Source organism: Nothobranchius furzeri, chromosome 11, assembly GCF_043380555.1.
Source record: "Nothobranchius furzeri strain GRZ-AD chromosome 11, NfurGRZ-RIMD1, whole genome shotgun sequence".
In the NCBI taxonomy this organism is placed as follows: domain Eukaryota; kingdom Metazoa; phylum Chordata; class Actinopteri; order Cyprinodontiformes; family Nothobranchiidae; genus Nothobranchius; species Nothobranchius furzeri.
This window is the reverse complement of record NC_091751.1, coordinates 38419001-38433287: the sequence shown is the minus strand read 5'-3', so window position 1 is coordinate 38433287 and position 14287 is coordinate 38419001. Positions and strand designations below refer to the sequence as shown.

Below are 14287 nucleotides of genomic sequence, written 5' to 3'. Positions count from 1 at the left end.
CCTGTCAAACCACCAATGATGGCCGCCTTTATGCAACAATTCCTAATGTACCACATCTAAGCGGGACCCAAGGGAGGTCTGGGCTCACTGGAAACCCCCTATGATACTCCCGCTCAGGCTACGTAATCGTACAACAGCTTAGCATGCTAGCTAATATAGGCAGCCCAGCTCTAGCTTCACTTCCTGTTCAGTTGCTTCCTGATTCGTGCACAAAAAGAGGAATGTGCAGAGAGCAGTTTGATGGATCACGATGCAATCAATAAGGACGGGACATTCACACTGATTGGATGAGGTTTTTTCAGAATTGTATTTTTCAGAAGTGATCAAAATTTCCCCTTTCCTGACTAAAAATTTGATTTATTGGTCACCATTGGTGTATGAAGAGCTTTTCAAGCAATATTGCAAAGATGCTGCAGAAAAACATCTCTTACTCCAACTTTAAGTGAGATGATTTGAGACTAAACTGAGACGAGGACGTTTGCATGACAGTCGCACAAACCGCTCAAGCGTCAACGTTTCAGGCTGAGTTCTTGTAAAGTTTTCCAATGGCAGCCAACAGTGGCAGCATCCTGCTGCTTTAGACCAAAACAAAAAGCCAACAGGACTGAACAGATGAGCGAGCTGGCAGGAAAAAAATAATGCTGCAAGAGTAACGAGCTGCATTCTGGTTTCTGCACCGTGGAGATGTGAGATATTATAAATCTCAGTTGTCACATTAACAAAACACCAGACCGCTGCAACATCTGACTGTTTATTGTGCATTTTTAACTTTCCATTAAAGCAGAGAGAAGCTGCGGAGTCTGGTGTTTACATTCCCCCCAGTGGATAATAACAAATGGTGTGGATTAGCGTCTCGTCCTGCTAACATGCAGCACATAGGAAGGTCGTTTTAAACTCAGCCTTGAACCCGTACACTGCCGACATGTCTCCGTCTCACCGTTTGTCCTCGGGGGCGTTATCTCTGTGAATGACGAGCTACAACCATATTCACTACTTATCGCAGAACCCTGCAATTAGAGTCTTTTCAATTATCAGAGCTGCACAACTACCAATTACCAGACTGCTCTGCTCCTGTACAGCTCATGGGCGAAGGGGAACAAACGGGGGAAGCTCAGAGGAGAAAACGGGAATATGGGAAATACTTAAACAGTGTGTGAAAGTTCAACAACTTAACTCCAGTTCCAAGCTGTGGATTTGCAATGCAGCGCCTTCACCTTGTGTGGACTCAGCAATTATCTAATAGCGCAGAAGGAAGCAGGACCCTTGAGGGATCTATCTTTAAACCCAGAGAGGAACTGTTCTTCATCAGCAGGAGCTGCTACTGACTGCACACACACAGACACACACACACTCACACAAGCTGATAAGATAAGACCAGACAAACCAATCCAGCCTGGCCTCCAACCAGGATGGGCCTTTTCCAGCCAGACTGGCTTTCTCACCAAACAACTGCAGCGATAAATGACGTCTAATGGCTTCTTTCTCTTTTACGTCTTAAAGCAGCACTTAGCAGTTTCTTATACTTTAACCTTTCCCTTTAAATGCGAGTTTCAGTGTTTGCATAGGTATAACTTAGGTACCTGGCTTCCTCCGGGTACTCCGGTTTCCCCCACAGATCACAACATGCCCTATAAGTTATAAATTGTAAGTCGCTTTGAATAAAAGCGTCTGCCAAATAAATAAACATACACATAAATTAAACTAACTTCACATGGGATTGCGCTCAACAGTGTTGTGGACTGGGTAGATTCTCTAGGGGGCGCTCTTTACCTGCTTGATAGCTGTTAGCTATTTTCTGGCTGGCAGTTAGCTTTTTCTGTTCGCCAACCGTCAATAAACACAAGAAGAAGAAAAACAGAAGTTTGCTTTTTATTTGGCATCATGGCAGAGCCTGAAAGTAAAAGTAGGAGAGTAATGTCTTTGGCAGTGAAGCAACTGACACTAGCGTGAGGGAGCTACAGGAGGCTACAAAATTGCACACTGATGGTGACCTGGCTTTGTTGCTACTGGACTTGTAAGGATTAATATTTTTTGTCCAGCAGTGTGGATCGTTTAACTTCTTGGCTTATTTAGTATCAGCTGGCTTATGTTAGCATTAGCTCATTGCTAGCACTAGCTACAGCAGGCTACTATGGCAGATGTAATTCCACTTTCAACCAGTAGGGCGGAGAAGCTGGAAGCTGTTTAGTGTTGCTTTAAACAGGCGGAAAACTAACCCCCAAATTCCACTACCTCCGCTCCGCTCCGACACGAACGCCGGAGCAAAATCGGTCCCGTTGTAGTCAATCAGAGCAATTCCACTACTGCGGCCGTGCTCCGGCAGTGCGGCGCCGTGCGCCGCCCTCTGTTCGGGCGTCCGGCAAAAATAGAATCGATCCTATTTTCGCCGGACGCCGGAGCACCTCCGCAGTCAATGGACAGAAATCACAACCGCCCAACAGGAAAAGGAGCAAGCACAACTTCTGTTTTTCACAATAAATCGATAAACGAAAAGCGTTTTTTGTTTCATATGCACAGGTTTAACAACTTTTAACAACTATCAATGGCGGCTGAACTTTAAATGCACAAAAATAAGCCATGAATACAGTTTCCACTATCAAAGTAGTCACACTTTGTTGATCCAAACACTGCTGATCTCTACACAAATGATGGGCAGATTAAACAGTTCATGCCGATGATTCTCCCACACAACGGGTGTTTGGATCTAACTTCCGCGTTTATTGCTCGGACTGTATCGCAAGATCTTGAAAATCCCGCCCATGCTTGTTTGCCCACCTCAGGTCTCCGCACCGGAGCGGAGCCGTTGTAGAGCGCGTACCAGTAAAAATTGAGTTCGGAAGCGAGCGGCTGCGGAAGGCGGGGGCGGACCGCAGCGGAGCGGAGCGGAGGTAGTGGAATTTGATAGCAGAAAAAGGGGTTTGGAAGCTGACTGGAATACTTTCATCCCAAATCAACAAACACACTTCTGGCCTTAAAGCCTCCAGACAGAGCATGTGGATCAGTACCTTCATCAGAAACCTGCCATATCCTGTTCTATATATGTCTGCTGGCCCCTGGTGGAGGATCTACAGGCAGCAAGGGACAATTTTATTTCTTTATTACTTTTCTAAAATATTTCTGATTATACATCCTTATTTACTTTTGCTTTGGAAACATTTTAAAACTTGTAAAATAAAAATTTTCTTTACTTTCGAGTTTAATATTTTAGTTTTTTTAATAAAATGTTATTTCCAAAATTGTATTAACCTCTTTATTTTTATTCAATTTCCAATTCCTTTTTTATTTATTTCCATCTGTTTCATTTGATCCTTTCTCTTTTTTTCACTTTTTAAATTCCTTTTGTTATTTACTGTTTTTCTAAACATTTAAACAAGTTTTACATTTTTTTCTTAATGTTTTTGTTGAATTCTTTACATTTTTTTACACTTAATGTGAAAACCTTTTACCCTTAAAAGTTTTCTAATTTTTTAAACTTTTGTTCTTTAGTTACATTTACAAACTTTTTCTGAATACTTGAAAGAAAAAGTGTCACGTTTAGGCATCAAATCGACATCCAAAGGGTTCATAAGTCACTAAATTAATTATTGTACACATAAAAGTGTCAACAGAGTCCATCTCTGTTTCCTGCGACTCTAAAAAGATGAAGCAGCAACCAGATAATGGAAACAGAACAGAAAGGAAAAGCCTGATATGACTAATCATGACCTCCTCAGTGCCAAAATACTAAAGGAAACTCCCGTTTTCCTGTTAAGAACCAAGCTTGATGACAGATGAAGTGTAAATTATTTTGAATAAGTGAGGATAAAGAAGAAAAGGGGCGATTGAGAAGGAGACAGTGTATAAATGGGTATAGAAATGGCAGGATGGGACATTATGGTGGAAGAAATGTATTTGACGAGTGACCTTTCTACCACATCAAGCCAGAACAATGGTCCATTATGTGCTATTGTATTCAGCGTGTTAAAAAATGTCCCTTTTAGCAGCAACGGTGACACAAGTGATAGACCAGTGTGAAAGGCAGGAAGTACCAGAAGGGAAAAGGTCCAGCAGGATAACATGTCTGCTCGAGTCCTTCTGCACTGATAACAAGTCTGTTTAGACATTTTAAGGATTTCAGCCACTTTCACGACAAAAAACCCCACAAGGACATTTTTAGAGAATAAAAAGACGTAGAAGCTAAACGAACGTTTGTGAGGCTAACGATCCTGAGCCAGATCTGTGGACACGAGCAGGTGTGAAGGTCATAAAGAGTTCACTGAGAAAAATGACTTCACATAAAACAACAAGCCAAATGTCGAGACACAAGGCGACTTCATAAAACAATTACACGAGTTGAAGGATGGTTTGATTTAGTCCACAGATGGCTACGGCTCCAACCGCTGCAGCGCCCAACGTTTGTGCTGAATCAACTTCTCAGAGGGTCCTGTGGAACGCGTTCACCAAAAACTATGATTTTACACTTTTGCCCAAGCAGGAAAGTAACAACATTTATATGAAGGCGATACGACTATCTGATCTGCAACACGAAGCCTTAAAAAAAATCAATCCTAACCCAACAATAAGATGATCCACAGCCAGCTTTGGTGTTGTTATTATATTTATGGCGAAGAATACCAATAATCACAGAATATAATTGAGAAAATTGGGGGCGGAGTCTCTGGGCGTGCTGACTTGGCTCCGGGCCTAGATCGACCCTGGACTAATGAATGGGACGGCATCTTTCAGATGGCCTGGGAACACTTGGGAGTCCTCCAAGAAAAGCTTTGAAGAAGTTGTTGGTGTCCTGCAACATCATCTTAACCAATCCAACATTTCTGAATGAGATAGTTCTCTATCACCATCATCAGCATCTCGTAGCAAAGCCGTCCTCTCTCTCCACCCACTCCTACCAGCTCCTCCATTCCCAGGTCAGCCTATAGAAGTAGTCCCTCTGTCCTGGGTCTGCAGGACACACCTGAGACACCTCTTCCCTACCTCTGCTTCAAAAAACACCAGATAAAAACTAATTTCCAGGTAATGTTCTCGTTTCATCCCTTTATTATACTTCTAGATGAAAACAGAGAGGGGCCGAAGTTTGTTGGGACTTTCAGACCTCAGTCTTCAACTTATAAGAAAATCTATTCATCCAGTGAATCAGAGCTGAATTAACTCTGGCCTCTGGCTTCGGGTGATCAATATGACTGGCAGCGAGGTGCAGAGGTGTCCTCCTGAAGCTTTGATGAGCAGAACTCTAAAGCTACTAACTGGGTCGCTGTTTAACATAAAACAGGTTTTGGTGAATTTCTCTACAATTATTTACAAAACATGAAGTTTAGTTCTTGTTTGACTTTTTCTGCTTGTGTTTGGATTTCACGCAGAAATAAGACATGCAAAATCAAGCTGAAACAAACTAGTGCCCCCTGGCGGCCACCTCAGAGAGCGTTTAAAGCCCTGTCCCCTTCATAAACACAAATGGGGAGTTTTCCCGAATAATAAAATCGATTTAAACCTCAGAGGCATTTCCAGGTGTTACTGTAGGTCTCAATTTGCATCTGTAGGCTCCAAATAATTATTTTTATAGTTAAATTTTGTTAAAGGCACACTTGCTTTTAGCACCCCCTAGTGTCTGTTGTTAACTAATTCGCTGCCAGCCGTTTCCTGATCGGTAAAGCCCTTCGCTGCCAGCGTTTCTCACCGTTTTTACTGTTTTTTTAAGAGTGACAGAACGTTGCGCGCTAGGATGATGTTGACGCCAAAAAAACCAAAACAAAGTGGAGACTCACCTCTTACATCAGGAAGAATCCGCGCATTTCGAGTGTTATCTATTCTTTCATAATCCGTAAATGAATTCTGATCGGCAGAAGCTTTTCCAGTTCGCACCTCACTTTTTTTACAGCAGCGGCCCAAAACGATCTCCTAACACATAGATTTTCTGCTTCCTGATCACGTGACGTGTGACGTATGTGGATGAAGATCGGCTTTGGAGCTGAGATGTTTGTTCTCACGGTGCGGGGGCTCATTCCGATGCCCACGCAGTAAAAACATGCAAATGATGACTTTTGTCGTCATTGGCATTGAACGGTTGGATTTAAAATGACGACTTTAGTCGTCATTGGCAGTGAATGAGTGAATTCTCTGTGGTCAAACCAAAAATGAAACCTATCTCCTTGCTGTGCATTCTCTTTTTTAACACCTTATTCTCCCCAGCCTTCCTTAGTGTCTACAGAAGCGGTTCATCAAACAAATCAGCTGTGATCATGATCTAAAATTTGCAGGACACATGATGGATGCAGACTGCAAGGCCAGGTGTGGCAGCTCCGACAGGTGGCAGCCCGCCACACTGAAGTTGCAAATGCGGTATTCGGGCCACAGAGGGCAGTGGGGGTCTGAGTGACATTCCATTAATCCTGTTAAGTGTTATTTTAGTACATACTGGTTGTAATAATTTTCTCCTTTTATAAAAAAAAAAAAGCTCTATGAAGACTTCCTCACCTCTCCTGCTCCATCCTCATCTTCAGGGTGTCCTCCTCAGACACCTGCATCTCCTCCGGCCTCCACTTACTCGATCCTTTCCGATCCATCTTCTCTCCCGGTCGCTCATCTTTACGGTTTTTACCAAACCTAGAGCCCAGAAACAAAAACAACGATTTTATTCTGATGCACTTATGAGACAATGCTGTAATAATCACAATTAGCCTTTACAAGCGTAGCTATGGTAGCTGCACAAAGGTAAAAGATCAAAGGTCGTGAGGACGTTTTGAGAGACAAATCCCTTTTTGATTCAGCAGAAAGACCTGTGACACCCTCCCAGCCAGAACCCCGTGGATCCTAATAAAAATGCGACAAAAACTCTCCTGAGGTGTTACTTCACTCTGAAACAGGCTCTCACGTGAAGCATTTAAAAAGTTTTCTCCATTCAGCTCGTTTCAAGTTGAAGAGATGAAGTAATTATATTCATGGGGAGGGAGTGATGCTTAATGAAATAGGAGCTTTTGCAGAGATATTTCAGCTTGATTGACTCGGTATAAAGCTGCAGCCTGTTGAAGAAATGACTTTGGCACTGCTCTCACTTCCACAATCAACCTGTGTGATTATTCACAGGGAAACAGGGCCGAGCAGAATATCTACGACTTCTGGTGCAACAACAATCACAGAAACCAAAGAGCCGCATGTGGATTAAAAGAAATACGAGCTTTTCACTGAAGGAAACCCACGAGTCGAGATGAACTGAAGAAAACAAAGAAGTGTTTCTGTGTTAGAAGTCTTTCAAGAAAGTCTGAAGTTGCAGGATTAAAAGCAAACCGCCAAAAAGAAAAAATCCCCGAGGTGTTTGAGGTTTCAAAATAGGGAGAAAGAAAAAAAAAACTGTTACAAAAACAGAACAAAATGTAGAAAGGAAATGTAGCGAGAGTCAAATTGTTGTCTGCAAATAATCAATGTGGATGAAAGACAAATAAAAGACCAAATCAATCAGAAAAATGTGTGAAAAAAGAACAAAAGTAACCTGCAGATGAAACACAACAGAGTTTAGGAGCGGGTGAATCAAAGCAGGAGAAAATAAAAAGCGCAGTGATTACAAGAATATAACAAAAATAAACAAGTAAAGATTAAAGAAAGATAGAGTGAAAACGTTCACAAAACCCTTAAATAAAGCAGACACAACAACACTGTCAATGCAAAGAGATGTTTTCCCCCAACAAATGTCTATTATATAAAATATTCAACAGTAAAAATGGTTAAAAAAAAATAAATAAATAAAAAACTGTGAGTCCTAAAAGGGAAAACTTTATTAAATCTGTCCCTCTCTGCTGTGCTTTAGCTCTTTGTCTTCATGTTCTTACCTTCTCCGTTATAATTTCTAAAGCCTCACACTTCTCAGGACTGCTTTTCAACAGAAATACCTGAAAGTAACCATGGCAACAGTAGAACTAGTGACAGGTAACAGATTCCATCTGTACACACGATCAAAGTTCACTCTTTATTTTGCAACTTAAACATCAGCTGAGCTTTGCTACAAACGGTTCTGCTGATTCTTGGATCCATCTAAGCGAAGCTCTTTAAACTAAGTTATTATAAATTAGGATTTTTTTTAATCTTTTTCTTTACCTCATAAATAAAGTTTCTTTCTGAAGGCTGCAGTGTGACTCTGACACAACATTAAATAATCGGGTGGAGTCATGATTCTACATAAGTGACCTTGAAAACGACACTAAATGACTTGGATATGGACTTTTCCAATATTATACCTGTTCTTGGGAACATCGTAAAACACAAACCACAGTAGATAGAGATAACACTGTAGGTAAAATCCAATGAAAACCAGGAGCTGGGATTGGGAGTAAACACCCGCAGCAGAAGACGGAGTGACGTTCCATTACCTGACTAATGTAACTGCAGCTGTCTGAGGAGTGACAGCCTGAAGTTAATGCTAAGAGCAGGAGTGATCGATCACTGCAAGAGACGGTTGACACTCTCTCTCCACACCACTAACTTTCATTAACAGCCCTTTAAAAACACCCATTCTCTTACACTCACTCTCTCACTCACTCACTCACTCACTCACACACTCACTCACTCACACACTTGCATGTGCACACACACATCAAGATTAATGACAGGATGGAAACAACTTTGCAGAGGAGACAGAATATCGACCATGACACCAGTGAATTTAATAATCATGTAGTCTAAACACAGTTGAACCCGCAGCGTCATCAAGACCAAAGTAATCGATGACGAGGCTTTCGACAAGGTTCTGTGATTTACATTAAAATGATTCAACTGGTTTGGTTCGGCGGAACGTCTGACCATCTACATCACTCCCTCTGGTGGGAGTGGAAGTGTTTTGATTCGGGGTGTGAGACGTGTTTTGTGGCTAATCAGACGTGCAGCTGAATCAGGCGGACATTACTCCTCCACATCAGACAAATAGACGGGAACACTTTCAGGGAACTAAATAACAAGCTTGATCTCTTTATTAGAAAAAGCTTAGCAGTTCAGTTTTGGTACATGACCCGCATTTTTCTGGAGAACGTTCTGTTAAACCTGCAGAACTTTGCTTGATGTGAAGATACAAACATCTTCTTTAAGATTCTACCAGTGTTCCACCACTGTTCTGTTATAGGTCTCGATTCCCATCTGGTGAAACAGAGGAAACTACGCTTCACTTGGAGCTGCACAGTTCAGGTAGACTTTAGAGTAAAACTGTCGGTAACACTTCAGTTTGGGGAACACTAATTAAACATTAATTAACTGCCAATTAAAATGCTTATTAGTGGACTATTAAGTCTGAATTAGTCATTAAGCTATTGTTAGGTGCATATTACCGAGCGACCGGTACCGGTTGCTGTCACCTGTTGTGATTGGTTAAAGCAGCTCTCTGCTGTCTGAGGGTAGGCCCCGCCCACAACGCCGCGGCTGCTGTGGCTCCCAGTGTTTTCTTTACTGTGGGAAACTGGTAATAATGGCTCTTTGATGGGAACAGGTTGTCGACCCCTGCACTAGGAGGAACATTTTGTGTAAGTAATATACATTTAAACACTAAATTAAGGCTAACCTCCTGTGACCCGTTTAAACTTTGAATGATGTTTCGGTAACACTTCAGTTTAGGGAACACAAATTAACCATTAAATAGCTGCCAATTAATATGCACATTAGTGGACTACTACGTATGAACTAGTCATTATTAAGCACTTAATAACAGCTTATTACTAATGCTGTAATTCTAATATTAACAGGCCATAAATTAAGTTTTACCAAAATAAACCATTTATAATGGTTTGTTAACTGAAAGTAAATGGTTTATCGCTGATTAACACACATACTAATTAGCTCAAATCAATATGTGGCTTTTAAAGAAGTAATTCAGGAGGAATAGTTATTCTGCAATAATTACCAAAAATATTATGTTCTGGTATTATGTACATGAACACCAAACTCCATATGTTAATAGAGCCTAAACAACAATCAATTAACCACTTGTAAGCAAGAATATGTTCCCCATTCTAAAGTCAGATTTTGTTCTTACCCAATTACTAGTAGTTCTGTATTAATTAACCACTTAAAGGCAAGAATATGTTACCCCTGAACTACTTCTTTAAAAGCCACATATTGGTTTTACCGAGCAGGTGCCACTTTTCGTGGCTTACGTTTCTTTTTAAACATGTTTAGACTGTTCAGAATACAAATCCAGGCTCTGTCATGTTTGATTGTTTTAATTAAACTTTGTACGTGGGGATGGTCAGAAAAGGATCCGATCATTTTGTTTTTCCCTCGTTTACAGTGACGGAGATAACGGCGCAGTGCGCTTGGCTCTGGTGTTAATCAAGTTAAATTATATCTCTTTACAACAATTTTCACAAGAAAACAGAACAGTTAAAAGCAGGGCTTGTGTTGACCGGACAGTTCCCGTATTTGACCGTTTATTTTGACGGAGAAATAATAGAAATAATTACCCCGACGCATGCAGACGAACTGACATTTTATTCGTTATGCACATCGCAGATGTAGCTAAATCACTCAAGAAAAGATTCCTATCTGAACATCTGAGCTGGACACCGCTCAGCGCAACTCACTGTCAGCACGTACATAAGGTGCACAGCGAGCTGAAGATATGGAGAGGGGCTTGGAGTGCATCGCAGAACCAGAGCGCATGCGGGAAGATTCCTCCCACTGAAGCGAGTGCTTTCCAAACCCTGTGTCTCAGAGAGACTTGTCACTTAGAAAATGTCCCCTGATTATGAAACTTTGGCTGAATAGTGCTTGTTCCTGTCTCCAATGTGGCGACACATCCATGAGCCTGTCTGAGGAGAAGCCCAGAATCTCACATCGTCTTCAGCTCAGACAGCGCCTATATGATTACGCACAAGCGTGACGCGTCAACCCGGTCTCACAGTAAGACCGGGTTGGAACTGTTCAGGTTTACGCAGACAATCTTTACATTTAGAATTAGCTTACAGATGTAAAATTAATGCAGTAAAATATAAAGCTTTTTATTTAAATATCCATTCATTATTTTACAAGCACAGAGAGCCACATCAGATGGATGGAAGAGCTGCATGCGGCTCCAGAGCCGCGGATTGCCGACCCCTGTCCTAGTGTGATGCTAAGGCTCACTATCGCCTAAATAGTGAATAGTCGGTTATTAAAGCAATCTAGTGTGGAAGCCCTTTTGTCTGTACAAACAAAGGCATTTGGTCAAAGCTCAGATTATTACAACATTAAAGGGGCATTATGGAAGTTTGACAGCCAAAACATGTATAGAAATAATAAATGTCTTCTTCATACATTCTCCTGCAATGCCCTGGTCCTGTAGAATGAGACCTGGCATTTTTACTGTGATTGCCTGTTTTTCTGTAAAATCACAGAAAAAGAGAGCTGCTCTGGTCGAGCAGGCTGCTTCGTGCGCGTTCACGCTCAGGCATAGCCCGTAGCATTTGCTATCAGTAGCTTTAGTCTTTGTCGCTGTTCCTAACGCCTAGTGACAAAGCTAGCTACATTTCTGAGGACCCTTAGCAACTTTCTGTAGAACTTTCTTCAACATATTTCCTGCAAATTAGCAACAAAACAGCCATTTTCACTCCGAACCATTCTTTGAACGTTGTTTCAGCTGTCATAAAACATATAAATTTTACAGATACAAAAGACATCGCTGGCGCTGTAGCTCACCGAGTGAGACGTTGGACTTTCGCGCAGGAGACCCGGGTTCGATTCTGAATGTCAACAAAGTTTATTTAGAGTTTCTTTTTTATATTAATTGTATATTTTTTTACAGTAAGATTCCCAAATTTTTATTTGAGACTCGACGAACGGCATTGAATTCACAGATAAAAAAGATGTGGGTTCAACTTTCATTTTGGAACAATTTTTCAAGCAGAAGAGATAGGTACAGAACCAAATTATTTAATTAATTTGCTGCACGTTCTCCTGTCCTCCGGGACACACACACACACACACACACACGGGACTGTCTCAGCTGTTATTTTCATTAAGGAGTGTGCACGTACAGCATGCGTGCCTCGTGCACGAGCCTACTATTGAAGCTGCCGTTAGGCTTTTGGCCTGAGGGGGCAATCGCGAGCATAAAAATTCAAAACCCCGTAAAGTCCCTTTAAGTCCCAACTAGGATCTATAGCAATGGGAACTTCAGCACCAGCAGCATTGGCTTATTTCAACTAAATGTAGGAGTTTGTGTCTCTGTAAGAAGTAACTTAAGATAAGTTTTGATGTAAACTCCTCAGATGCAGCTTCGCTGGTGTTGGCGCAGCGCCACATGGCTATGAGCCATGTTGTGATTACGGATAAGAGCTGGTATCGCATGCAACAGATTACAAAGAACACAATCAACACAATAGCACCGGCAGCTAAGACTCTGAAGATCAGAGCATGTTGCATCAGAGTCCCTTCACCCCTGTGAACTGAATCTGTGTGAGCGTCAGAGAAAACCCCATCAGCAGGCAGTAAGAGACACAAACAAGCCTCCAATGTGGCTCTCAGTGCATCACACCATAAAGATTGTTACTGTGAGATTTCAGGCTTGTTCACTTGTTCATGATGGGAAGAAAGCCAATCACCCCTGCAAAAATTAGTGCAGCCCTCAGATTTCTGGGCAACAAGCGTCTCAGCAGATGCCAAGCCAACAGACCGGGTGCTGCTTCTGAGTCCAAGTGATGATCAGAGAGTGAAGGAGATGGCTGCGGAGCTGGCAGGAGCTGATGATGCTTTGATTGGGATGGAGAGAGAGGCCTCTGAAACATGAGAGGGTCAGGCTGTGGCAGCTCTACTGATCTGACACACACACACACACACACACACACACACACACACACACACACACACACACACACACACACACACACACACACACACGGGTCTGTCACTGCAGATCCGACCCTCGTACACGCCGACACATCAAAGAACGACGTTCACTCATTCACCCCACAGAGGGAACTCCTGACACACTCCTGGGATCAAACCTGCTCATCACTGACGTGGGTGGGGGGTTTGTGCGTTGGATGCCATTTCATCGTGACAAGTTGACACCGACACAAACGAAAACGTGCAAATTTTCTACCCTTTTCCCCTTTCAGCGAGATGCTCTCTGCTAAGTGCTGACCATTCTGGTGTTTGCTAAACTGAAGCTCCCACACATCACCTGTCAAAGCCACCATATGGGAGGTGCCGGGATGCTCTTTGCTGTTCTGATGGGATCGTCTCTGCTCTTCAAGCATCTCTGTGATGTGAATTCTGCAGTAACTTAGTTTTCCCCTTTGAACTTGATTTGGGTTTATTCTGATGTTCTCATGGAGACCTGAGGTCCAAGCTGAACAGATTAAAAAGGATATTATTGTAAAAGTAAAATATGAATGTGTGGTTAAAAGAATTCTGCTGAACATAAACTGACCTTTAGTTAGCTAACTTTTCTAGATTCAACCTTAGAATAGAACCCTAAATATCTACCTGACATTTGCAGCTTTATTATTTTCTACACAACTTTTCCATGGTCAAGTTTTTTTAAATTCTGTTTCAACTAAATCTAAACTCTAAGGGATGTATTTAATATTCCTCACTTCCTGCCAGTTGACCTGAATCAGAAGCACACAGACTTATTAACTCTTAATGGAGCTGATCTGACGAGCCAATCAGATTTAGGGAAAGCACGTTAATTATCCTCGTCTGGGAGGAGATCTCAGATCAGTTAATTCGATTCCTGGTGGGTTTTCAGTTACCTGAACATGTCTCCGAGTCCCTTCAGCATGCCTTTCTTTGGTTTTCCCTTCTCCTTTTCCTTAACTCCTTCCTGCTTCTTCTTCTCCTTCCCTCCTTTGTCTTTCTCCTTCTTCTTCTCCTCCTTTGTGCGGTTGTTGCCGTTGACCAGGGGCTTATCGGGGCCGGACAGCGGGGTCAGGTCCGCCACGGTGGACACGGACTCCCTACCTGAACGTGAACTCTCCTCGGTGTCCTCCTCCACTGGAGATAAAAACCACAGAAGAAACAAGGAGAAGAAGAAACTTTGATTTAATACCCCTCATAAGTAATCATTTATAGGACTCGGTGACGTGTAATTACCACCATAACCTGAATTTAGGGTGAAAAATGAGAAAAACCTTTTAAGCAGCCGGTATGATACATTTTAGTTCCCATGTTATTTAAACTTAACTGAAAAAACACTGGAGATGATTGAATTTCAAGTTGAACATCAAGATATTAAATTATTATTAGCCAAGGTTACACTCTGAGTCATCAAGCCGTCATTGCCACAAGCGCCGACAAAATCAACAGCCATATTTTAGTCAGAACATCGCCACAC

General features: G+C 42.0%; 1 protein-coding gene across 7 annotated transcripts in view; it reads right to left on the bottom strand.

Annotated features, from left to right (window-relative positions):
• Positions 1-14287, bottom strand: part of pard3ab (par-3 family cell polarity regulator alpha, b) — a 283974-nt gene that overhangs the window by 75423 nt on the left and 194264 nt on the right. For all 7 annotated transcript variants that reach the window (XR_008563780.2, XM_015956043.3, XM_015956044.3 and 4 more), the window contains 2 exons: positions 13707-13947; positions 6472-6600 (listed from right to left, as the gene is read on the bottom strand). Coding sequence is in view for 6 of the 7 variants with exons in the window: in XM_015956043.3 (XP_015811529.3) it covers positions 6472-6600; positions 13707-13947 (370 nt within the window). In the remaining variant the exon portion in view is untranslated. The remainder of the gene's footprint in view (positions 1-6471; positions 6601-13706; positions 13948-14287) is intronic.